The 26,379-nt window shown below is 38.8% G+C and overlaps 2 protein-coding genes across 4 annotated transcripts in view; both read left to right on the top strand.

The window, feature by feature from the left end:
• Positions 1-26,379, top strand: part of spg11 (SPG11 vesicle trafficking associated, spatacsin) — a 393,853-nt gene that overhangs the window by 176,089 nt on the left and 191,385 nt on the right. The gene's annotated exons all lie outside the window — the stretch shown is intronic.
• Positions 1-26,379, top strand: part of znf609a (zinc finger protein 609a) — a 104,310-nt gene that overhangs the window by 50,631 nt on the left and 27,300 nt on the right. The window contains exon 1 of one of the 3 annotated variants that reach the window (XM_055191628.2): positions 20,640-20,768. The exons of the other annotated variants lie outside the window; for them this stretch is intronic. Within the exon in view, the coding sequence (XP_055047603.2) occupies positions 20,655-20,768 (114 nt within the window). The 5' untranslated portion in view covers positions 20,640-20,654. Of the gene's footprint in view, positions 1-20,639; positions 20,769-26,379 lie in introns of those variants that run through there. 3 annotated transcript variants of the gene reach the window in all.

Below are 26,379 nucleotides of genomic sequence, written 5' to 3'. Positions count from 1 at the left end.
GTATTTTTCTCTCTTTATGTTTAAGTAAGTATTGTGACCTGATAAAAAAGTGAGATCAGTTTGTATGGACTACAAACTCTGTAAATAAATCAAGAGGAAAGAACTTTGTGAGTCAATCGGTTAATTGTGTTTTAAAAGAGAACATGAGCGTATCTGTTTCACACTTCATGTCTTTGTGCTTTTGTGTTATTGTGTGCCGCTCCCCTCACTAGTTCACATTGCTCTTGTGTGTAAACAGCCTGGTGTTAACCGAGGTCAGGACTTCACAAAACCACAATGGTTTATTCATGTGCTAGCTTTACCCTCTCTCTTTCTCTCTCTTTTTCTCTCTCTCTCTCGTCCTCCTCTTTGCATTCACACTGAGATTGAAGAGTCTATTCCATTACATGTCAGCCTGTTAGATGAGCTTCATCTGGACTGTTTATTTTTGGAGCAAGATGATGGTCCAGCATTTATTTTTATTTTGGGAAAGCCTATGCAAACAGAACGTGAATGTTTGCCACGCATATCATCAACGTGACGATTTGTTTTATGAGAACAAAGTGAAGTTTGTAGCGACATACACCCATTTTTAAAGCTCATGTTTATGCATTCTTGAGGTGGATGAATGTAAAATGAGTTTGTTTTTGAGTTTTAGTGTTGATTTTTCTGTGAAAATGTCTGTTGTTTGAATGAAAGTAATGTTTTAGAATTTAATACAACTTTGTCTGACAGCATACGGTTTGCACAGATGTTTCCTCTGCATCCAAAATCAAATTTGAGTTCATTTAATTTAAAAAATAAGCAGCTTTAATTGGGGTCGCAAAGGGGTGGAACGTTTCTGGGAAATTTCTGGAAACTTTCCAATGGGACTAAATCTGGGGAATTTTGGAACTATTCCAAATTGGATACTTAATGGGAATTTATAAGAATTATTGGACATTTGGAGAAATTTATATTAACTATATTATATACAAACATAGATAAACATTTTGTTTTGTTAAAAGCAGACATGCATTCAAGGTAATACAAATTTTGAAGAATCCTGATACTTGTGTTTATCATATTTATATTTAAATATGAATGACTTCTGAAGGATGTTTGTTCAAATAAATGCAGGCTTGATGAGCATAATAGATGTCTTTCAAAAATATAAAAAAAAGTAATGTGTCCAAACTTTTGGGTGTTTTTTTTTTTTTAATGATCTCACCTAAATGTTTTTTCAGTCAGTCAGTGTATTTGTCTTTACAATGGTGTAATGTTGTTGCACACTAGCTTACTCACAGCACAAGGAAGTTTTAACAAATGTATGTAACTTACATAAATACATGCAAAGAGACATTATTTTATCATTATCCCTGTTTATTCCCATATCTTCCCATGGAAAGTTTCCAGCCTTGAAAATTCCTTGAATGTTCCAACCCTTGCATTAATAAAAGAAAGTTAAATAGTGAAATAAATTCACTGCTGTGAAAGAGCTCAACACATCACTGCGGGTTTGTGTTTTATCATCATTTATAAACTCATCTCAGAGTCTAAGATCACAGTTTTCTTATTTAACAAAAATCTTCATTTATTTCAGATGATCACTGACAGTTGTTAAGATATTGTTTGCCAAAAGACACCATGCTAATGTCTTTCTAATGAGCATTAAATTGAGCTGCTGTGTGTGTTAAAAGTGTTTCTGTTAAACTGACAGCTGAACGCTTTGGCCGCCGTTGGCCGTGTTCTCATTTACAGTACATGTACAGCACACTGGTAATGAGCTCAGCCGGTGTCACATTACCTCTTCTTCTGCTTTATCTATCTGGTCCGGTCCAGTGAGTGACTGTGCATGGAAAAACTTTGCTTTCGCTCAGACAGGTACATTGACAGGTGCGCTGTCAGGTTGACATTTGTCTGGGTCTGATGAGGTCGGACTCGTAGAGAGGTCTGCTTTAATGAGATAACCCAACTGTTACAGAGAAAGGAAATAGAAGAACTAGCTAAGAATGCTTGGTGTTATGGTGTTTTAAGTATGCAGACTCAATAAAATGATGCTCTTTACACAGAAATGATGCAATTTTCTGCCTTGAGGACTGCCTGTGAGTTTTGAGGACATATTTTAGGCTTAAATACAGAATTGTTATAGATTGTGTACTAGAGCTTTGTTTGGTGGATAAACTTTCAGTTGTTTATCTGAGAGTGCAGTCATTAGTGAAGTTTTTCTACTAGCTGCGTGCTGGAGATGCTAGTGGAGAGAAAACAACCCAGACATGTCTTTTTTATGTACCTACCTTGTTAAAAATGTATCAGGCATAAATGTTTAAAAGCATGTGCCAGTTTAGTTTAGACTCTGAGAGTTTACTACACCTCTCACCTCATCTCTTCCAACAGTATCCAAACTTTACAGCCACACAAACACAAAGTTTTCAGAGCTGCTGTATGAAAAAGCTTTGTTTACGCCTGGTTGCTTGAGATGTCATTTGCTGTTTATTTAAAGGTCTAAAGTTTTTATTCTCTGTTTAAACATGAGATCAGTAAATTAAACTTAACTAAAAAATAAAGCCAACATTGTAGTAAAAACGAAAAAGCTTTTTTCAATTTTTCCATTTATAAAAAAATGTATGTAGAAATGACAATGCTGTCAAAACATCGTGTTTAGGTAGATCCGCATAGACTACTAAATGGACCACTGGATGGCGATGTTACCATGTAAAGAAACACTACAAACCTCCACACATACGCGTTCTTCTACAAAGGGATTGATACAAAAAATGGCGAGCGATGATGTAGATTTATTACTACACGTGACCCTGGACTATAAAGTGCTGAAAGTTTATAAACTTGGCTGGAGAAGCGTTAATAATATCACCATTGTTGTTTTGGTTATATTCGCACATGCCTATAAACAGAATTAACACATGCAAATCAAAGGGCTGGGACGATAAGTCGTGTGATTCTGCTTGCTATGCTTCTGAATGAATTATGATGAAATTCTGCTACGTACAAAAGCCAGAGGGTGCTCTCGTGCAGAAACTCAATATGCACCGTAGAAGAAGAACCATTTACATAAGCAGATCCACGTAATGCCTATAAGCATATTTATTGCTGTTCTTCAAACCTTTTTAGGTATTTTCATGATAATAAAGAATATGTATGATGATTATGTTTGACAAGTGTTGCTTTTTTAAATGCATGTTATAAACGACTTAAACTAAGAGTGATTTCAGATTGATAAGGACTTCCTACTGATCAAAGAGCTGTAGTGCATGAGAAAGCTGTGCAAACATCGCCTTAATGATTCTGTATCGATATCAGACATTATTAGTATAAATCAGAGTTATTTGTCTGAGCGCATCACCGTTATCACAGATTCACATTAACATGGTTAACATGGAGACGACTAGGTAAAAACCTGCCCTTTGAAATCCATCTTCAAAAGTTTGCAATTTCAGGACAGAAAAACTGTGCGTAAAGCGAACAGCCTAAAAACTGTCCCGCCTATTGCGGATTTTGTTACGGTGTAAACGGCCCTTTAGAAATAGGGCTGGGTATTGGCAAGGGCCTCACGGTACGATCCAACAGGTTGCATGTTGCGATACATTGCAATACTTTTTCTTTTTTTTATCAAAAATGTAAAAACAAATAGAGTTAATTTTTTTTCCTTTTTTTAAAGCCAAAGTGCTTCCACTTTGAAAGCTGCAGGAGTTTTTCTGCCATTCTCTCACTCCCGCTAACATCTGCGATATTGGCTGAATGGCCGTATATGACAGACAACTGGACATCGACAACTACAGCAGTGGCGGAGGAGGTCGTTTGATGCACACAGAGGGATTTGATGTTGAAATATGAATACACTATCGTGGAAAAATATCACGATAGTTCGCTGTATCGATATTTCTGCACAGCCCTATTTAGAAACATGTTAGACGGGCACAGATGCAGTAGTTTGGTCTGTGTATTTCAAACGTTTAGTAGTGTTCTTTATGTGTGTTTTTACATCTTTATGGCAGTAATCTCAGTTCTCTGTCCGGCTAAACCTTACATGTGGTTTTATTCAAATATATAGATATAAACTTATAAACACTTTATGTACGATCAACTAGTTTATATCAGTGGTAACCTTGCGTCAATGCTGAGAATGTAGTGTGTACTTGTGTTTTGTGAGATGTTTTTGCGTTCACGTGTTTCTGGCTTAATGCCAAATGATCTTGAGTCGTTTATCCCAGAGTCCTTAACAGCTCTGAGCTCATGAGGTCAAACATCTGTGCTTCCTCACAGCTCTGTGACTAAATCTGATGTGCCGTGTCTCTCTTTACAGTCATGTAAGCAGATTCTCACATCTCCGGCCCACACACAGACAAACAGATTGGTAATGTGGCAGCAGAGGTCTTCCTCTTTTACCCTCACGTTTATTTGGGCTCTCGTGGGATTGAGCTGCTGGTAGTCATACTCACTAGGAACATTTCTCAAGTTTTCTCCAGCCATATGTTTTGGAAATGTATTTGCAATGTTAAATTGAGGCGCTTTGACTTTGTTTTACTGACTTTAGATGAAGTTCTTGCTTTCACGCAGCATTTTGGGATGTCTGATTAAAAGCTCTTTTTTAATAGGGGTGTAACGATAATTTGCGATACACACTAATAGATATTATGCACAGCTCTTTCATGCACTTTGGCTCTTTGAAAAAAGTCCTTATCAATCTAAAATTACTGTAAGTTGTTTATAACACGCATTTGAAAAAGCCACAATCGTCAAACATAATCATTATAAATATTCTTTATTATCATGAAAATACCTGAAAAGGTTTAAGAAACCGCAGTATAAATATGCTGATACATTTCCTGGAGATGCATGTGTAAATGGTTCTTCTTCTGTGGCGCATATTGAGTTTCTGCACAAGAGCGCCCTCTGGCTTTTGGATGTTTCGGCATTTCAACGCAATTCATTGAGAGCAAGCAGAATCGCACAATGTATTGTTACACCCCTATTCTTTAATGATGGAAACTGAAGAAAGACCTATAAGTTTGTGTTTGTTATCCATTTCCCTGCCAATGACGAGTTTTTACAGCAATTCTCATTTCTGTTATTAACCACTAGGTGTCACTCTTACCCAACTTATAAAACACTGAAGCATCCACTGATCCAAAACCAGTAAAAACTCTGTGTATGTTTTGATCATCGCTCTGAATCTGATCTCTAATGAAATGCAAATATATAATTTTGGTAAATGTTGTATTTTTGAAGAAACCTACGCATATTTGAGGGGTAACAAATGAAGGTAGGATGCAATGGGTGTTTTTTTAAGCAGATGGTCTGTTGTTTTATTTGATATATTGTATGTTTATATATTTAAAAAAGAACATTTTCTGGAAAGCGTTAAACTTGTGTGAAAATCATAAAGAAATGCTGGTGCTGGCTGGCAAAGTTTTTTTTTCATTCTGGCTGGGAAAGAGTTTTTATAACATTGTAATATTTAAATTATTGTATATAAAATGTTCCTGTTTCCAAAGCTGGTACGGTGCCATCTGTTGTATTTGTTTGTGTGTGACTGATGTTATTAGATTTGTATGTTTGTGTATATAGTTTGTATGATAACTTTAAGGTGAAACAGATTGTGTAGCTGCAGTTTTTCACCTGGTCTTGAACTTCTCATTTGATGTGTCATTGACCTCATTTTTCTTCTTGCTGGTTTGTGTCTTATGCTTCTGACAGATTGTTGGTTAACCTGCATTTTGCAGTCCTGCAGTCGAAAGCAATTTTCCAATGAACTGTTTTTCCCTAAAGTGAACATGAAAAGTGAATAGGCTTTCATTATGACTGTGTTGTGTTGAAGTGTTGCACAAATCGGTAAGGTCTGTGGCACTGCCGTTCCCCAATAATCTCTTTCTCCTCTTTCACTTTCTGATTCGTTGTTGTATTTGTATGACCGTAAAGGTGCATTGGGGATTTATGAGGCATTGGCGTGCAGTTCCCCCCGTGTGTGTGTTTGGAGTGTGAAAAGCTTTTGTATGGCAGGCTGTGTTTGTCAGTCAGTGTAATGTGTTTTCAGTTCAGTGTGGATCTTAAAAACCTGTTTGTGCATTTATATCTTAAACTATAAAACAGACTGACAGTTATGTATTTTTCACATCAGTTGTTATGTGGTTGTGTTTGAGAAAAGCTAAATGTGTGATTGAGTGGGAATCTGTTTGTTGGCAGCTTGACATTAACCTTCCTCTCACTTTCCTCACCCGCCCAGCATCTTCATTCCAGTTTCCTCAACCTCTTCACTCCATCTACTCAAAGGCTTTATGATAAGGATTACAGCTTCTAGTGAAATCAAACAAGGGGCGCTTTGGTTCACGCCGCCCTCCACCAGCAGCAGCATAGGACACAAAGCGGGCATGTGTTTCCTGCCAGAGAAACTGATGGCATTTTTGGGCCTTTGAGTCGCTTTGGATTGATGCCTTGGATTCACTATTCCAGCGATGCCTTGTCACATGCCCAGTCATCCATATCTGTAGACGCTCTATCAGGCCATTGTTAAGAGTTGCCTGTCCTGACACGGCATGGAAATGCAGATATGTGCTCAGTGTTTAGTGTGTTCATTTAAATCTCCAGGGCAAATGGACTCTTGGAGCATCCACGGATCACAGGCTTATATCAAATGTCCGTCGGGTATTTGTAACTATGGTTACCGTCAGATGGAGATGGGATTCATAGAGAAGTGGAGGTGAACAAAGGAACCCTAGATGCTTGAGCTCTTAACTCAGTCATGCAGAACTGCACCAGATGAACCTGTTTAATGTAACTCAAGGTCCACGATTCAGCATTTACTGATTTTACAATTAATGAAGAAATAGTTTGATTAATTTTACCGTTCGCCATATTATCATGTTCTGTCACATAATAAAAGGAAATGATGCTGTCATATTCCAAAATGACAAAAAGCAACAGGTCTGATTCAAATGACTTCACATTGATAAACTTGGAATTTATTGCACAAGCTATGTTGACCAATAATTATTATTATTATTATATTTTGACAGCCCTAGTCATTAGTCTTGGGTGATATGCACCATTTTGAGATCGTCTTGCGTGCCAGGGAGCGGAAACAACAAACTCACCTGCATGCCTCCGAGCAAAAGTCCAAGAGGCGTGTAGTCCAAGTGCGTGCGAGAAGAAATCCGCACACGTTACAAACTATTAGGGCCGTGGCGATACATCGCGTTCCACATTAAAAAGACCTGCCTGAGATCGATTCTGAATTGCAAGGCTCTGATTCAGTGTTTCATGCACAGCTTGTGCGTGTACTACAGCTCTGTGATCAGTAGGAAGTCCTTATCAATCTAAAATCACTGAGTTTCAGTCGTTTATAATGTGAATATAAAAAGCAACACTCATCAAACAAAATCATTCAAAATATTTTTATTATCATGAAAATACCTGAAACAATCTGAAGAACAACGATATAAATATCCCTTTAGACATTTCCTGGAATAGCGTTTGTAATGCTACTTCTACTGTGGCACAAAATGGTTATTCTACACGAGAGCGCTCTCTGGCTTTGGGATGTGGCGGCATTTCACCGTAATTCATTCAAATTCATTCATTGAGAAAACTCGCATTTGCCCAGTTAATCTTCACAGCCCTACAGAGGCTATCTTGCACAAATTGAAGCCCACAAAGTGAGGAAAAGCATGCAGTGTGCATGTTAATGTGAAACGATGATGATGATAACCATCGCCAACTATTGTCATAAAAGCCAGCTATCGACCATGTCTGATGATCGTCGATAAACAATAGTATTGTCTATCGGCGCAACCATACTATCCTGGACAATCTTTAAAAAATTCATCACAGATGAGAAGTCACAGGCTTGCAATGACATTAACAGTTTAATGTTTGGGTGATCTTTTCCTTTAAGGTTAAGATCTGCACCTGTGTTTTTATGAGGCACACAAATGTACCCATCTTTCCATTAAAGTTCAATGCCTTTGGGATGATTTGTCACGCCTATAATGCCACAGAAAGCACAAAGGGAACTCTGAGAAATATTCTGGCACTGTAGGAACTTTCAGACATCGACCTCGGATCTCCACAGAACCCTAGTGAAGATTTTCCGGCTCTCGGCCAGGACCTCACGCCAGGACAGAGGGAGGAGAGTTTCACCACAAACCTGCTTCCACCTGGAGCTGAAAAAGCAAACATTCACACATCTTTACCCCTGCATGTGTTTTGAAGAAACAGCAGCACTGCCTCCCTCATTTTTGACATTCCTGCATTTCATCAGGCGCTGCAGGTTTGCTTCAAGCGGTATTTGTCCTTATTAGACACCCAGAGAGCCCTGTGGTTAAAACCACAATCGTTTTCTTTCCAGTCCTGGCAGAGTAAAGGTGCTGAGCTACGTTAAATGGGCTCCCTGTCATCATTTGTCCCTATATTAATTCGTACTATGTGTGGTCCTTTAGGTCAGCACTGTGTTTGGCGCTCCAGACTCCGCCGTTGTCTGAATTCCCGGAGTGTTTCCATAAGACTTGGCCAGCACATATTTTCCTCATGCGTTCTTTGCTGTCCGGATTGCTTGAACTGTCTCTCTTTCCTGAAGTGCATGCCCGCAGTCTTTCCTCCAGAGTACACTTCAGGACTTTTCCACTCCGTCTGACAGGAATCATAGTCTTGATCCAGAATGCCTGTGTTGGTATTCTGGCCATGAATGCTCGCTGGCTGCTTCTGAGATGGGATCAGCGTGCTAGTAATTCAGATTGGAGTCTGTCTGTGCTTCACGCTTTTTAGACGACAAGTCAGAATAAATCCTGCCGTTCATCACAGTCTTACGGATCTGCCCGTCCCAGTAATAATGGAGATGTTTAGACACACGTACATTTGGACGATCGTTGAGAAGGACAAAAGCTGTACCCGGTGAATATTTGATCAGTACTCATCTGGAGGAATGGGCAAAGCTCTTCATTGGTTGTTAATTTGATGTAGGACAGAGATATAAAGAAATCTTCCCTGACACTGTTGCTGTTAAAAGAGAGCTAATGAGCATGAGCAATTCCTGAGGGAGAGAGGACAAAAAATGTCATCCCCTGTTCTGAAAAAGTACAGCAGAGATTTATTCATATTCATTCACTATGTATAAAGAGGAGGTTATTGGTTTGTAAGCTTAGGACCATATGAAATCTAATTTATTTATTCTCAAATTCCGTATTTTCCATATTGCTGGATTTTGCTTTTATAGTTTAATTAAATTTCGGTTTATCATGAAGCATGTCTTATCCACAGAAAACATTAAATTAATACAATTTAACAACAATTTATATAGTATATAAGTTTTATTTAAAATTACATATAGGCTGATGTATTTTAGCTGTCACTACAACAATGCTACTGACAAGCAACAAAATGTTTAGTTTTTTTCCAGTTTTACTTTTCAGGCATCTGTGTTAATTGTAATTATACTATGGGTTTGTTGAATGCTTGAATCTGATTGGCTGATGAACAGTCTGAGGTGTGCAATTTTTTCTGGGAAATGCATGGCGAATGTAGTTCCAGGCAGCTATCTTGACCGCATTACAGATCCATATCACTTCGCATAGTTAACTGTAATAACGGACTAACAAAAACAACATGACAGACGGTTTTCCGAGGCAATAACAGCGCTGTTTAGAGACTCACAGAGACAGCCTCGTTCACACATCTCTCTCTCTCTCTGTCTCTCTCTCTCTGTCTCTCTCTCTCTTTCTTTCTTTTTTTCTTTCTTTGTCTCTCTGTCTCTGTCGCTCTCTTTCTTAATAACTTCATTAATAACTGCATTAGAATGCTATCAACGACTCAAGCCTCCATTGCCAGCTTTAAAATGACGTTTTGGAACAAGCAAAAGAGCCGTTGGATGAGACGTGGAAGAAATAGTCCTACTCACAATAGCAATTTAAGTACAAAAACCGGACGAATCACTTTAAATATACCGTGATCGATGTCTTGAGGTGTGGTTATCGTAGTATAAGCGGAATAATCAACGACGGGCTGTTAAATTATTGAAAATAATTTGTGTCGTGGCTGCATCACCGCCTCGGGGGTACATTACTTTTCTAAGAATTCAACGGCCCATCATCAATTATTCCTTACATATATTAGTTATGAAAATGTTTGTCAACAATCTGTGATTTAGCATTAGCACTAAATGCAAATAAAAACTATTAACAGGAAAATGATTAAATGTATAGAATCAAATCTTCGGTTTTGTCCCTGGTTACTTAAACCTCTGGTCTGGTTGAGCTGACCATTAAGTGTTTGTTTGAGTGTTTTGTGTCTGGAGTGAAATAACAGATAAAGTTGATGGGTCAGCTTCTGTCATGTGTCAACAGCTAAAAGAAGTTTAAAACTGAAACTAAATTTGGCTCAGATCAGGCTTCACTTTTTGATTTGTCCTAGTAATGTGCATACACGTTCTAGGGCAAAAGATGTTTTGTGTCTGCATTGATGCAGTGATTGATGCTGCTAGTTTTTAATTTCAGCACCGATGATCACCATCTTATGAAGGGAAGATGTTTTTTACATTGCACTGCTTGATATAACAACAGGGGGTGCAACAAATACTGTACAGACCCCTCAGATCCGGAAAGGCCACATCAAAGTCTTCAGTTGTTCTGAAGGCAAGCCAGTATCTCCTCTCTCTCTCTCTCTCTCTCTGTGTGTCTCTCTCTCTCTCTGTCTCTCTCTCCTGAGTACAAGACATTCTGGGTTTTCATTTCCTTTAGTCTCTCTGTTCGTGCAGATTGATCCCTTGGCTTTGGATGTAATGGTAAAGTTCCTCTGATAATAACCCTCTTTTTCTCCTCACAGGGGGGAGCCGGTAGAGTTTATGCATTTGAGAGGCTCATGTAGACAAACGTCCCGAATTCAGTTCAGTGTGATCTTAAACATTTTAGAGTCCCTGCTGTTTGACTGTCTGCTCTGAAATGTTGTTTACCTAATGTTCGGCACATCCAGACCAGCGGTTTCAGATACCACTGACCAAACCAATGAGATGCTTCATCTAGTTAAACTAGTTAGTGTTCTTTAGACGACGATTATCGATCCAATGAAAGCACAATGTCTTTTAGTACCGACTTTTTGCTAAGTTTTGTCATTATAGGGCTTCTGAATGCGGCCGCAATTGGAGACCATTTTTACGCAGTGCGAGCATTTTTACAACCCGTTGCTCATTTTTGACTTTTTTTTAAATGTTTGGATTTCTTTTATATTTTCTTTGAGGACACGATCTGGTCCTCCATCAAACGGCGTATACAACACTATCGTGGACAATGTTTCTTTATGCCAAAAGTTTATTATTTGCATGTGTTTTAAAGTTTTGACCGTTTAAACTTTCATTTTCCTCACAGCTGCTCTTGTATGCGTACACCTGACGCACTCACAGACACGGCTTGTCATCATCTCTCTCATGTCTTAAAGCTACAGTAACCTAATTCATCTCTCAATAAAATCACTCTCTGCTCTTGACTGAAGAATTGTTGTACTTTATATGAATGTGTGTATATTTCATTCATACAGTAAAGACTGTGAAGTGTTTTATTTTCAGCTTTTTAAAGGAATATTAAATTGCTCTTTGTGGAACGAATATTTGATTTTCTATTAAAACAATAATATTCCTAATTACTGCAATGAATATAACAAAGGCAACATCTATGGTATTACTTTATTTAGAAAAAATTAGTTACAGTCATCAAAGAGCTTGGGTATCGGCCGATCACGAAGACGACAAATTGGTATTCCTGCAAAAATCCTGATCAGAGCATCCCTAGTTATTTCCTAAATGTCGACAAAAGATAGTGTTTACTTTAAAAGATGATATGCTAGGTTTACTAATATCACATCCACCGCACTAGGCATTATTTTTAACCGAAGGAGACGTAAGAGTATTATCCGAACATTAACTCCAAGGAAAGCCCCTTTTTCTTAGGAGCCCCAATGTATAGGTGTTTCCTGGAGGTAATAGTGCATTATTTTAAATCCAAAGAGATGTAGGAGTGTTATCCAAACATTATTGGTAAGAAAAGCCTCTTATAGTTGGGAGCAGACATGTATTGAGGTGTTTCTGGGAGGTTTTAGTTCATACCGTGTCATCTTCAAATAATAATTATGTGAATTACTTACATCAGGCAACCTGGAAATGCTGGAAATAACCTCTTTCCATTGCAGTTTAGCGAAATTGATCTTTTCTGAATTGCCTGAAAAACCATCTCGTGCAAGCTGGAAAACATTTTTGCGATATATGGGAGTTTTTGCAAAATTGTGTTTCCAATTGCCGTTTTTCAATTCGCAATGTCAATTTGTGCAATTTAAAGAGTAATGGAAATGCAGCTATTGTTATTCTTCATGAGATGATCAGTTTTGTTGACGAACCTAGAATTTAACATCAGTGTCAGGGGTTGTTAACAGACTTTCCCAGAATTTCATGGGCTGGATTCAATCTGAATTCAACTGTTTGACCAGCATATTATCTTTTCACATCAGTGTATCTCTCTGCTTATTTTCTCATCTTCATCCTTCCCTCTTCTTCTTCTTCCCTCCCTTCATTTACTTTTATCTGATCATTAGCAGATTAGGTGATTGAACTAACAGGGTCATCAAACTGCGGTTTGTTTATGAGAAAGTTGAAGCAAGAGTGTGTGAGAGATTTTTCTCATGTTAGTCTCTATCTTTAACCATCTTTCTGTGTTGAAGGATCTCTTAGATTTGAAAAACCACACATACTCATCTTGAATCAGTCATTGCCTCTCTCAGTGTCTCTTTGGTTGTTCTCACCTGTCACTCATTGGTAAGAAGAAAGCGTCCTTGGACTTGTTGTGCAGCTGGGATTTGCATTGTGGTGATTGCAAGCACCACAGCTTGTCATCGACTTAACAGGCAACTGTGGCCTTTAATCCCTCACAATCTCTCCTTCTGTTTCTCTGAACGCAGGGTTTCTCTTCTCTGGTTTGTTCTGTAGCCTAAAAAATATTTAACCTACAATTCCCTGCTTTATATAGGGGTGGAAATCATGACCCTCATTAATTGATTTAAAATTGATTCTTAATGCTACGTACACACCAAACGCGGGGCATCACGTTACTGGCTCTAGATTACTCACGGGATCTAACTTTGTGTCGCGTTTGAGATGAATATCCCATGTTTTTGCGGTAAACACGCCGCTCATAATGCGTCATTCGCATCGTGTATGAGTGCGTCTTTGCATTGACTTTGTATGTAATCTACTAGCGCAAATTGTTGAACTTGCGTCTGATGTAAACCCTAAGTTAGGCTCTCTCTCTCTCTCTCTCTCTCTCTCTCTCTCTCTCTCTCTCTCTCTCTCTCTCTCTCTCTCTCTCATTCTGTCTCTCTCTCTCTCTCTCTCCTCTCCATGTAAATCTCTGCAGATTGCTGATTGTAAGTGACTGATCACTGATTGAGTATGCACTATTTAAACTCTTTACCAATGGTACGGCAGTCCTGTCGTCCTCCTGAGAGCTTCTCTAAGCCCTGCCAAGTCCAAAATACCCTGGGTGCTTTTTCCTCTCTCCTTTCTATGCCTTCCCCCCTCCTCTTTCTGTGGGGCGAACAAGTGGTGTCCTTGTACCGCAGCTTTCAACATTGAAAAGTGGTGTCAGTTACTCTGTGCTCCTTCGGCGAGGGCTGTTTTCAGTCGGTAGGATGAGAGGATAAATGCAGAGATGGGGTGGTAGGTGAAGTATATTTTAGTCTGTGGTGTTAAGGCAGCTTTAAGAAGTGAGCTTGTGGTCGCTAAGGACAGAGTTAATGTGTGATGTGCGGTTTTAAAGATGTGATTTGTGGTGAGGTGAAAGAAGCATTACAGTCTTAAGGGTCAGCACTACAAGTCTTCTGTTGTTTGATCTCGTGTTATACAGTGAGAAGGACTGCTATGAATTATTGACACTACACTTTTCATTCCATTGACTTCCATTCATACAAATGCAAATTCGTCAGACTGGAAACACAAGCTTGTGTGAATATATTTAGCATTTTACTGCATATCAGAGCATATCAGGCTCTGTGTAGTAAATGCCACTCCCTCTATAAGCAGCTGATGGCGATTTCCTACTAATCAAGGAACCGACTTTACTGATGAAACAAGCATGAGAATCCCTCGATATATATCGCCCAGCCCTAAGTTACGGGCAGGTTTTTTTCTTTGCTAATTTTTTTTATCTTGGCATAACAAAATGTTAATGTCTAAGTGTGTTGATTTCAGATGCAAATTGAGTAGAAAATGTCAAATCCGCGGTTTCATCTGCACTTGAATGGTGCCCTAAGGGTGGTTTTTAAAAGGTTTAATTTTTTGAGGAATGCAAAGTGTTTTGGAACAGGTGTAGTCTGAAACACAAGATATTCCTCTGGTTTATTATACACACTGGTTTAGCTGGCATTAGTTTGTTTGTCATTAATAAATGGGATTATGAATTAGATTCTAACAAAAACAGTTTGTGATTGTTGGCAGGTTGTTATCTAACATTCCAGTTGTTATTCTCAGGAGCGTTTTAATGCTAACACCAGTTCCCTGTTTAAGAGACCTGCCAAATTCTAAGACTTGTTTCTTCTCTTTGGTCCCAGTGGGATTTTTATCTCCATCTCTGCTGGTGTATCACCGGCTGACCTCGACTTATAATGAAGACTGCCTGTGTAATAACCTACACTGTTTCTGTAGCACAAAGATGGATCTTTGTGGTTTGTGTTCATGGCTTGTTCAGTTTGGTGGCCTGAATCTGCTACAGAAAGAAAACTTGGCTGGCATGTTTTCCTTTGAGCAATTTTGTTTTTTTTCCCCTTGAAATTAATGAGATGTGTATACACCTTGTTAAGTGTGCCACCATTTTAAATCCAAGCCAAGGCTGTGAGGGATGGACGTTAGGGTTGTGCTGATAGACGATACTATTGTGGGCCTTCATGATGATAGTTGGCATGTTTGCCCATTATAGCTTTAAATGATTATCGTTATCATCATAGTTTCACATAAACATGTGCATTGCATGCTTTTCCTCAGAAGGTTTGTGGGCTTCACATTGTGCGAGAGAGCTTGAATGGATTTTTTGTCGCACCTGAATTCCGGCGAGCAGTGTCACGACACGCCTTGGACGGTGTGAGCTTGAGTTGAAATCAACTCAACTTTATGGTAATGAGCTATGATGCGGTTTGGCGGCAACCAATCAAAAATGTTCGGTGTCAACCGATTGGAAGGCGAAAAAGGATTTCGGAGAATGCATTCGAGCGTCAAAACCGTCCACTACTCTTTTTCTATTGGGTCTTGTTATTTAGTTAGAAACAATGTATTTTCTTTGTTTTAATAGCTGAATTACCAGCATCCTGATACAAAACAATAGGTTTAAAACGCACCCTCTGGATGTCCATCCCTAACATGACTTAAATCCGTGAAGGATCTGTTCTACTAGCCCAAAGTCTGATTTAGTCTTGTATGAAGACAACAGTTTATGTTTAGTTTGGCACTCATATGTCAAGGTTTGCAGGCACTCAGATCAGCATGTTTGATCATTTTTACTTCTGCTTTCAGACCTTTTTAAACTTTTACATAAACACATTTCTGATATCCACAGCTGAAGAATTGAGGATTTGTGTTGGGTTTATAAGGGTTTGTGTTTGTAGCTGTTTGTTATTCCCTCACTGTACTCAAATCCATTTCCAGTCGGTTTATTTGAATGAGTTTATAGCGTGAAATGAAAATTCCCTCTCTATTTTTCAAAGGAATCACACAGATTGGTCAGGTCACGCTGGATAAAGGAGAGCCTGCTTGTTTTAATTACGATTGTCGATGATTAGATGAAGTGGGTTGAGATGGACTGCATAGACACGCTGTGTTGTTTGTTAGTGTTCACTTTAAATCTCCAGACAGCTTAGTGCACACTTCCTTATGGAGTCAATAGATGTTAAGTCATCCGTTAAAGCTGGTGTAGTTATCAGGCAATCTGAGGTCTCTTGCTCTTTCTGGGCAAACTGATCTTCTACCATCTGGCTTAATGCAGGATGCTCGCTCTGAATACTCGTACTCTTCCAGGCCTCGTGTTTTTCTCTTTTTCCCACGCAGGAAACATTATCTTGATTGTTATGCTGTCTGTAGGGGAGATTTTCCTCTCGGCTCTTGCACGCGTTGAGGTCGATTTACTCGGAGCGTTACGTGGCTGATGGTTTGTTTTTTTGCTCAGGGCACACAAACACGCTTTCGTTTTCTTCTTTACTCTATTTGTCTGTTTTCACACATGGACTGAAAAGTGAGAGCACCCCAGAGGTGAGATGGCGCTCATCCATCTTGAAGAAACTAGGGCAAAAAACAGAGAAATGATGTGTAAATGCTTCCGATGCCTGCTGCGAGTTCTGTTTTACAGATTTAATGTTTTTACTCTTACACACTTGACAGTAACTACTGTAGGAATCTTCTATTAAAATATGGAGTAGTGATGCACCGATGTATCAGCCGCAGATGTAGTGATAGAGGGCAGATTTTTGGCAGTTTATGTGTAAAACTAACGTGGCTGGTGTGTTCGCTGATTTTTTTCCGGCATTATTTACAGACAGAGTGCTGGAAGCCGAAAGTGATTGCAGGTCATGTAATTAAAAACAACCAACCTTTCCATGACAACATCGAAAGCTCGGCCTAACAGCTGATCATAGCTGGACAAAGCGGGTTTTTATTTATATATTTGTAGTAGTAAAGTGCTAGAAATCAATATCCTTTGCTGATTGTTCCTCGTCATTGTGGAGAGTGCAGTTTGTGGTTCCATAGCACCCTCACCTGTTATTACTATTTGTTAAATAAAGTTTTTTTTGTTTAAGTTCAATAAATGTTACTTTTTTAAATTGAGACTTGTAACATTTGGCATCATCATGTCATTTTTATGATGTAAATTGAGTGAACAAAAGCAGTATTGGCTCAAAAAAATCAGCAGCCTGTATCGGTCATCGGCTAAGGCTGATGAAACAAAAATCGGTATCGGTATTGGCACACAAAAAAAATCTGTATCGGTCGATCCCTACGCAGATATGTATCGGCCGATTGTTTGATTAATTTGAAACCATTGGCATATCGGCAATAGCACGAGAAATGCAGATACCAAATTTTTTATTAATTAACTGCCTGAAGGCAAGAAGTTGCATGTCTGTTTCATAATTCAGCATATTTAAGAAATAATTATCAAATAATTAAATACTTCCCAAAACTAAATAAAATCTGTACAAATTATAGCTTGTCAAACGTGTGATGGGGGAAAATAGTAAATCACGTAGTTAATCACATGAGAGATTTGATATGCCAGCTGTGGCGGGCATATGTTATGGCGTGTCATGCCTCCTGACAATATGAATATAGCGGAAACACAGTGAATGACTTCTGGTTTATCCTCCATTGTTTGTTGTGTACAGTGGAAAGGCGGCTTTAAAGTCATGCCTAGAATTCATACAAATGTCAACTGGCAATTAACAGCATTTCATATACTCGCCAGTGCAGTTTTACTCTCATTTGGTGCTTGGCGAGTGTTCATATAAGCAACCTTGAGCGTTTTTTCTTTAACCCTGCGTGTGTATGTACAGTATATGTGTTTGTATTTAACACTGTGCCTTGGCAGTATAAAGACTTTTTACCCTCTATTATTAAAGGTATTTGAATCTTAAATCCTAAATGTAGTGAATTGACAAAGACAGTGTGAGCGTGTTGTGAGTTTGCCAGATGAAAATGAGAGTTGACGCCGGTATTTGGGTTAATTGTCTCATCTGTTTCCACTTCCTCTGCTCTGTTGCATCTCTTCACTTTAATCAGCATGTGTGTTATAATCCAGCAGGTTAGATTGGGTAATGAATGGCTTTTATCTGAGTTTTTCATTGTGTCATTTTTTTTACAATGAGTAGTTCAATTAAGAAAGTTGATATAAAACTAGTTTTTTCTGCTGTTCCTCAGTTTCTGTGGTTAGTGTGCAAATGTGTAAGCACAGATCTGCTTTTCTTTGGTTGCTTGTTTTAACAGCCCAGATGTTGCTGTAAAACACGGCTTTCAACTCAGCAGCCTGAAGCGATGGTTTGGTTTTTATTTAAATATCCATTCTAGCGGTCTTAAATCTTTAGGTGTAGTGAAGTCTGGTGTGAAGAAAGCAGCGTGAATATTTACGTATCCAAGAGTTTGTTGACGTAACCCGAGGTACCACAGCATGAGTATTGTATGTAAATATTGAAGCATTTAATGCCGTGGTGTTAGCCATTTGATACTGTATCATGGTACTGCTGCTGTATTTTTAGTAAAAATAGTCTGATCCTTTCAAACATTTTTTTAAGCATATTTTACTGTTAATATCAAGTGCTGAATATATTCATATCAACTCTAATTAAGAGCAAATGTTTTATAAGTGTTTACAGAGCTGAAAATTGCGACCTCAAAATATATTTGGAAGTGTTTTTGCGAGTGCAAATGATTGTGGTGCGATCTGTTTTAATTTCTTCACGATGTGTTGGCATATACTGTGGAATAATTAGCGAACGTCTCATAGAGACCAATGAAACTTCACACGGATGACTCGGTTTTGTGCTGTTTTTAGCATCTGAGGACAGATCTGCTGTCAGAGTTCACACAGATTTCATTGTTTCATTGAGAAATACGATCATCAAATACACACTGACAACCCATCAAAATAAAAGTCTGTTAAACATAATTGACAGAAATATTTTACTATTATATAGTAAAATCTACTTTTAAAAGAATGGCAAATAATTGAAGATCAATTTTGATTGTTCAAGCTTTTAATCTTCAGGATGATGAAGTTGTGGCGCTCCTATAATTTTTAGTGGATGCTCCTAAATTTTTGCTGGTGCACCTAAGTTTTAAATTTGGGAGCACCAGTGCTACCTACTAAAAAAGTTAGTTTTGCACCCTGATTTAGTTAATCTTGAAACAGGGTCAGGGTTCCAGAAAAAAAATCAACTAATGCCACATAAGGCAGGGTTTCCTGCACAAAATTTGTTAGTTAAGGTGGTAGGGTTGGGCGGGTGGGCGCTGCTGGCTATCCTCCAGACATGACGGAGCACGTCTTATCTCATTTTTGCCATGTGGTGCGTGTGTACGCTCGCGGTGTGTAGCGCGTCTGCGCTATTCTATGAGATGTTTTATCAACTGGCTATCCATCAGACAGTGACGGTCCGAACCACGTCTTTCTCATTTCGGCCATGTGGCGCACGTCCCCGCTTGTGGTTTGATGCGTGTACGCGCTATTCTCTGAGATGCACTTGACGGCCTTTTGTGCAGCTTTTTTTTGGACGATGTAGTTAAGGCGGTAGGGTTTCCAAGCTTAGGCGGGCCACCTTAACTGAAATATGCTGCGGGAAACCCTGTAAGGATGAACTTACATTTTTGAATGTGTACCCCTGCCTTTTTTATTTGAAAATTCAACATAGTTTTAATATAGCCTATATTGACGGTTTCATCAGACACACTTATGTTGTTGCGGTTAATTGTGTGTGGACGTAACTTAACTTCTGGTCTCTTGTTTGTTTAATGGTCTTGACTAGTGGCTAAACTGAACTTTGGAACAAATACCATATTGAAAATAACAAATGTTTTGGATTTTCTAAAGACAAGGGGAGATGGCGATTATGGATCAGCGTTATGTGGAGGAAGGTTTAGTAGTCGATCTGTAGTTATTATTGTATAGATTATATAGTACACTTTTCACAAAGTAGCAGTAGCTCATAGTAGTTTTTGATGCGCTTTAGCTATGAACCAAGGTAATCTACTTGTTGTTTATTTAGCTTGTTATCAGAAATAAACTACTCTATAAGGACTGTTTTTATTGATTTGTTTTTTAGTTTACAGTAAGTTACGTTTGTTCCACGAGAGATGTTTGTTTAGCATGTTGCTACTGCTGAAACCGTCTATAGTGTATAAAGTTATTTTAGCTCCTTGTATTTTTTACTATGTCACACATTCACGAGACACTGCAAATGCTGTGTTTTTGTGGAGCAATCTTCGCTAATACTGTACATGATCGTGAGCATTTTTATGCTTGACTATTGCCGTCTTTTCTCAAAGCCTCTTTTGAAAGTGTTTGATTCGAAATTCTGTCACAATTAATTTTACCGCTATTTCTTCTGCTGTGCGCAGAACACAAACATGACAGGGTCTCGTTCTTTCTGTGTTTTTCAAAGCTTTAAGTGTGTTTACAGTGCGCAATATAACGTGTTCATGTTTCCTATGTGAGAAAAACACAGTATTTTTCACACAATTTACTTATCTCTATAGCACTGTTTTCATTGTCCTAAAAATGTTCTGATGTCTTCCTTGTTCTATGAAGTTCCTCCTTCAGAAATACGTATTGAGTTCTGATTGTTTAGCTGGTTAAGCATGTCGTGATTCAGCACGCTTAGCAGCTTAGTGCATATTGTCCGAAAAGGTCACGCTGTCCTCAGCAAAGGCCAAACAAAAGGGGATTTGACTCCGGGATGAACAAAGTATTGATTGCATGGCGACAAAAAAAGTGAGCATTTAATGCACAGTGTGCTGATAGAGTCTTGACTTTTTCTTCTATTGTCAAGTGAGTCCATATTTAGCCCAGAGCGTCTGCTGACACACACAAAACACACTATTGGTTGCTAGCGACAGCTCACAGGTGTTGTTGAGGTTACCACTCCTTGCTTCCTTTCCAGGGCTCTTTCTTTCACAGATGCACACATTCTCACATTCACAGCAATGCATACACACGCATGTCTTTCGCAATACAGAGTCTCTCCTCATCACAGGTAGCAATGGATTAAGGCTTTTCTGGGAGTGTTATCAGGTAAATAGACGCTCGCTTGCATAGCTGGTTTGTAAAAATGATAAACAATGCTGCTGTTGCATGACTCCATGCATTTTTGTTTTCTGCAGATCGCTTTTGTCATTGTGGTTTTATCGAGTTCACTGAGCCTTAAGCCTGTTTGTTGTCTTTTCTAATAGTGTTCATGATTGTTTTGTTGTTGTGCATGGCATGCAGGTATCCTTCTCTGTTCTCGCTCTGCCCCAGAAAACCGAGATGTGCTTCTTTTGTTGTTGCTAGGATCTGTTATCCTCTTAGCAACAGGTGATTCCTCTCTGTGGGGCTGTTGCTAAGGGCCATCGGATGAAGGAAACTCCCTGCGTTTTGTCCCACCTCTACATTTCCCACGAGGCTCCTTGTTTGGTCTTCCACCCTCTCGATCATATGACTGAAAATGAGAGGTGTTTGTTAAGAGCAAAGCTAATGATTTGTCTTATAAATGAGTAGAAATGACAAGGACGCTTCCAGGAACCCCCTGTGTTTTCATAGATTCCTGGAGCATCCAGTCTTTCCAGAATTGATATTCTGCCTCGCTGTGCTCTGCTTGCATAGCAAATTGAATGAAATGAAGTGCGTCTAACGTCTGTGTCTGCAGAGCTAACAGTGTGTTTGTGTGTGCTGTAGCGAGGCATCTCGGTGAGGTAGCTGAGGTGTGGTAACGAGGTTTCTGTGGTAATCACTCAGACGGGCTCTTCCTGCCTGCTGTCTTCTGTTCACCTGTCAGTTTGTCTCTCACGGCTGTTGTAAGCTCCTACGCTCACATAACAACTCAACGCTTCGGCTTCTGTCATGATAAAATGCTGAGAGCGAGTGGCTGGAGCCTCACTTTACCTTGACAGCAAGATGATAAGAAATTCATGGAGAAGCTCTTACCGGGAGATGTCAGGCACAAAAAAAATCTCTGTTTCAGATATAGTATTTGTGTTTTTAAAACATTTATGTTCAGCCAATTAGGGCTGACTTATGGGGCGTACACATTAAATGCAAATTCAACGATTAGTAGGGGTGTAAATCGAACAGTTCGTTGTGATATGATACAGTATCGCTTATCTATGCGATATTTGCAGATACATCAAAGGTTTCTTTGATGCAAATATGATTTGAATCAATTAATTTATCCATACTTTACTATTACGAGCATAGTTAAGGAGTTACATTTTTAATGACTCATGAATGCAACTAAAATATCAATATAACAAATTAAAAAATACACTCTTTTTAAAAATAAATAGTGAAAATGCCACATAAAATCAAGCTTATGGCAACAGTCCAAGTCTTTAGTGTTTCACCAAGGTTTTCTGCCAATATGTTGTCCAGTCTGTTTTCCAAATACAAAATATTTCCAAACCCTCGATTTGCGTCCGATCGTCTTCTTCCTTTTTGCTGTGTTTTCGCTGCTACAACCGTTTTGTTGCTGCATTGTATTCACTTGCTGAGACAAGCAAACAAAAATAAACAAAAATGTGCACTTTGGTGGAAATGTATAGATGGACATTACTTCAAGGATTGAGAGCGTCAAAATAAAATTACCCTTTTATCGATATTTTATGTAGGGCATCAATGCATGGTATGCCACAAGATTGCCACAAAAACGTGCTATTTGCCTCAGATGCGTCTTCGCACAAGAAGAAAATATTTAATTCACAAGACACGAAGTTAAAGGAACATGCCCAGATTTTGGAAATTTAGCTTATTCACCATATTCCCCAGAGTTAGATAAGTCCATACATACCTTTCTCATCTCCGTGCGTGCTGTAACTCTGTCTGACGCAGCCCCCGCTAACTTAGCTTAGCACAAAGTCTGAAAGTTAATGGCTCCAACTAGCATACTGCTTCCAATAAGTGACAAAATAACGCGAACATTTTCCTATTTATGTGTTGTGATTTGTATAGTCACAGCGTGTACAAATAACAAGGTCATATGAGACCCAGCCATCTTTTAACCGTAAATATACTGGGAACTATATTCTCCGAAAGCGAAGCGCTGCTGCATGGGCGGAGTGATTTGCACAGCTCTGACTGAACTCTCTGCTCCTCATCAGGGGCTTCTTGGGTGCTGCGAGCAAATCACTCCGCCCATGTAGCAGTGCTTCGCTTTCTGAGAATATAGTTCCCAGTATAGCAGTGGCTCAGTGGTTCATGTAGGTTGTCTACAAACCGGAAGGTTGGTGGTTCAGTCCCCGTCTCCACATAACCAAGTGTTGAGGTGTCATTGAGCAAGACACCTAACCCCAGCTGCTCCTGACAAGCTGGATGGCGCCTTGCATGGCTGACACCGCCGTCGGTGTATGAATGTGTGAGTGAATGGGTGAATGTGAGGCAAATTGTGAAGCGCTTTGGATGGCCATAGGTCTGTTAAAAGCGCTATGTAAATGCAGTCTATTTACCATTTACCATTATAGGTAATTTACACATTAGCCAGTCATATGCTGACAGAAGACAACCACTGAGATGCTGTCAGACTTTAATAAGACATATGGTTGTTTTAAATAGAAGAAACCTTGAGAACTGAGCCCTTGTGTACTACACTGTAAAAAAAATGCAGCACAAAGTTAAATCAACTAAATTCAATTCAATCTACTGTTTTAAGTTTTGGGTTAAAAATGTTGACTTAACTTATACATTCAAGTTGAAATTGTTTAACTTAAAGTAGCACAAAAATATGTGCATGTATATGTAAATATGTATAGTTAGTGTGCTCTGTGTGCTGTAATGTAATGTGGTGTACTGTTTTTGCTCTTTTTCAATGTGGTTCAAGATATCTTCAGTGTTTAGTCGTTTGAAGAGATTATTTTGGTACACAAATGTTCCTTTGCTGTTTTTTCCCTTGCGGTTTCTTTTAACGCTTTTCGTGTTTTTTGAAGCGTAGGATGTTCAGAAACATTTCATCAGACTTCCTCTTTGAAATCTAAAGAGCTCAAGCACAAATGATGCAGTTGTGAATGAATCAACAATGAATTAATTAGTGATGTAACAATACATCCATATGGATCGATACATCAATAAAATTTCTAACGATTCGATGCCACCCATACAATTTCGACATGATGTACTTTTATTTTGACACTCTCTGCGTACTCATTTTTTTGACGTAACATACACATTTCCACCAAACCGCACATTTTTGATTATTTTAATGTGCTGTTGTCAGCAGTGAATGTAAAGCAGCAACAAAGTGATTATAGCAATGAAAACACAGCGAAAGAGGCAGAAGACGTGGTGATTGCTCTCAAATGCAAATCATGGGTTTGGAAATGTTTTGTATTTGGAAAATGGATTGGATTAACAGATTGGCAGAAAACCTTTGCCCGCACCAGCTGAAACACTAAAGACTTTGACTGTTGCCATCATAAGCTTGATTTTATGTGATATTTTTTCCCTCACTATTTATTTTATTTTAATTTTTTTCTTAGTTTGATGTTGTAAATGTCCTAATTGGGACAGAGATTGTGCCTTTTTTAAAGAGTTTAATTTAACGTTCATGTTATATATTTTGGTTGCATTCGTGAGTTATTAAAAATGTAACTGTTTAACTAGGCACGAAATATTAAAGTATTGATATATTAATCGTACCGAATTGCAATCGCGTCAAAGAAATGTTTGATGTATCGACAAACACTGCGTCGCTGGCAGGCACAATCAATATGGTATCGTAACACCCCTAGAAGCAATAATATAATGACGGGCTGTATTGCAATATTGAATGATTTCTTGTTTTATATTACATCTCACCTACTACATTACATTAAGTTTAAACTGTACCTAGTGAAAATATCTGTTTTATAATCATTTCTGACAGTATAAGAGGCCTTGATGATGTATTTCTCTCTTTCTTGGGAAGTTGCAAATGATTTTTCTGTCCACTGGCACCAGCATTCGGGCCAAGAGTTGTCGTCTCTGTACTGTATGTACCAATTTAGTGCCTGAACTGTGGTGAGGAGAGCAGGTTACAGAGGGCACTCAAACTCAAATTACAGACAGTTTTTGGTTTCCATGAATCAGATTTTCAGTCACCCGGCTCTCTAATTATAGTGCAGGGCAGTTAGAGCCCCATTTGTTTTATGACCTTGGCAATATTACCGGATTGGGAACGTGCAAGTTTTCGCCAGCTAGAGCTCAACACAAACCGCTGTAGCGCTTGTAACACTGTTGTAAGTATTTCTTTCCTGCTGATAAACAAGATTAATGAATGACAAAGATTTTGACCTTTCCAGTGATAAAAAAACATTTCAGTGTAAACAATAGTGACAGATTGTCATTGAAGTGGAGCGCTTATAAATGCTGTATGTGATTATGGGCATCAGTTAACCAGTATGAATCTTGTCTGAAGGGTTGGGCAGGTTTCTGAATCTGACACCTTCTCATTGTTCGGTTAAAGAAAACAGGCCCTCCAGAAACAACATTGCATGACCGCCGTGTTTTGGCTGGCAGTGTGAAAGTGTTTTGGTTTCAACAGTGGAAGCCGTCGCTCGCTCTTTGTTTGTTTTTCAGACGTTGATTGGCTAGCAGACTTTGTTTTTTCACACAGTGGAATGTACGAAGATTTTTCACCTTCTCTCCCCTGCGTGTTGTTCGTCGACGGTTCTTTCATTCAGGATGTGAGGTTGACGAGTGGATGTTTGAAGTCTCCTAACACCCGTTTCTTTTCTTAACGCCTGTGCTTTTTCTCATTCACTCTTTAGCTTTAAACCTGCAGTGCTCTTTTGTTTACATAGCTTGGATTAGCAATGCTAACCTAAAAGACTTCTAAGAATGAAGTATATCCAAACACTATGTGACATTTGTTAAACTGTGTCAACACCACAGGGGTTTGACTGGAAGCGGTTGATTGATTGTGGATTGGTTGTAGTCATCATGTTGTATTAACATTTACCTGATGTCACTGGGAAACGGCATGCAAGCTTATTTTTAATATGCTTTACGGTGTCCTTTTTTGACGTAAACAGATTGTGCCAGAAAGTGTCTCGTGTTTAGCCAAACAATTAAAAGAAAGGCCATCATATTTGCAGTTCTTCTACATGACACTTTAAATGGAGTTTGGACAAAGAAGGGAATCAGTTTCAATCCCAACATATGTCTTAAATGTGCAGCTGATTTGCTTCAGCTCGTCTTGGAAGACATTTTTGGGTTTTTCCTTTTGTAACATTTTGAAGTGTTTGTGCACACCCACCTCTGTGGTGATTTTGTTGTGGCTAGACGTTACTTTGCTGACTGAGTTTAAAGCATCTGTTATTTCCATTGGTGTAGTGCACAGCTGCAATGGAAATGCAGTTCAAGCCTTTCTAGTTAATGTGTGACACTTGTTTAACAGATGTGATTTTCCGCAGCTGGAGGCCAAAGCTCTTTTTTTTTAGACACGTACAACCTGACCAACTTCCTGAGCTGGACCTAATTCAGCCTCCTGAAGCGTTTCCGTTTCTCTTTTCAGACAACCAAGATATCACATTTTCTAGATAATGTTTGCGGTTTGGTATATGAATGTAGTGAAGAGGTAACTCTAGCTTAAAATTCACTGCAAAAATCCTAAGTTCTTATATCACCGTCTTTCTTTCCTATGATACATTTTACGATCGGTCTTCGATGTTTCCTTCTT

This window comes from Misgurnus anguillicaudatus, chromosome 6 (genome assembly GCF_027580225.2).
Source record: "Misgurnus anguillicaudatus chromosome 6, ASM2758022v2, whole genome shotgun sequence".
Classification (NCBI taxonomy): domain Eukaryota; kingdom Metazoa; phylum Chordata; class Actinopteri; order Cypriniformes; family Cobitidae; genus Misgurnus; species Misgurnus anguillicaudatus.
Note: the sequence above shows the minus strand (reverse complement) of the source record. Positions and strands in the feature narration are given on the sequence as shown.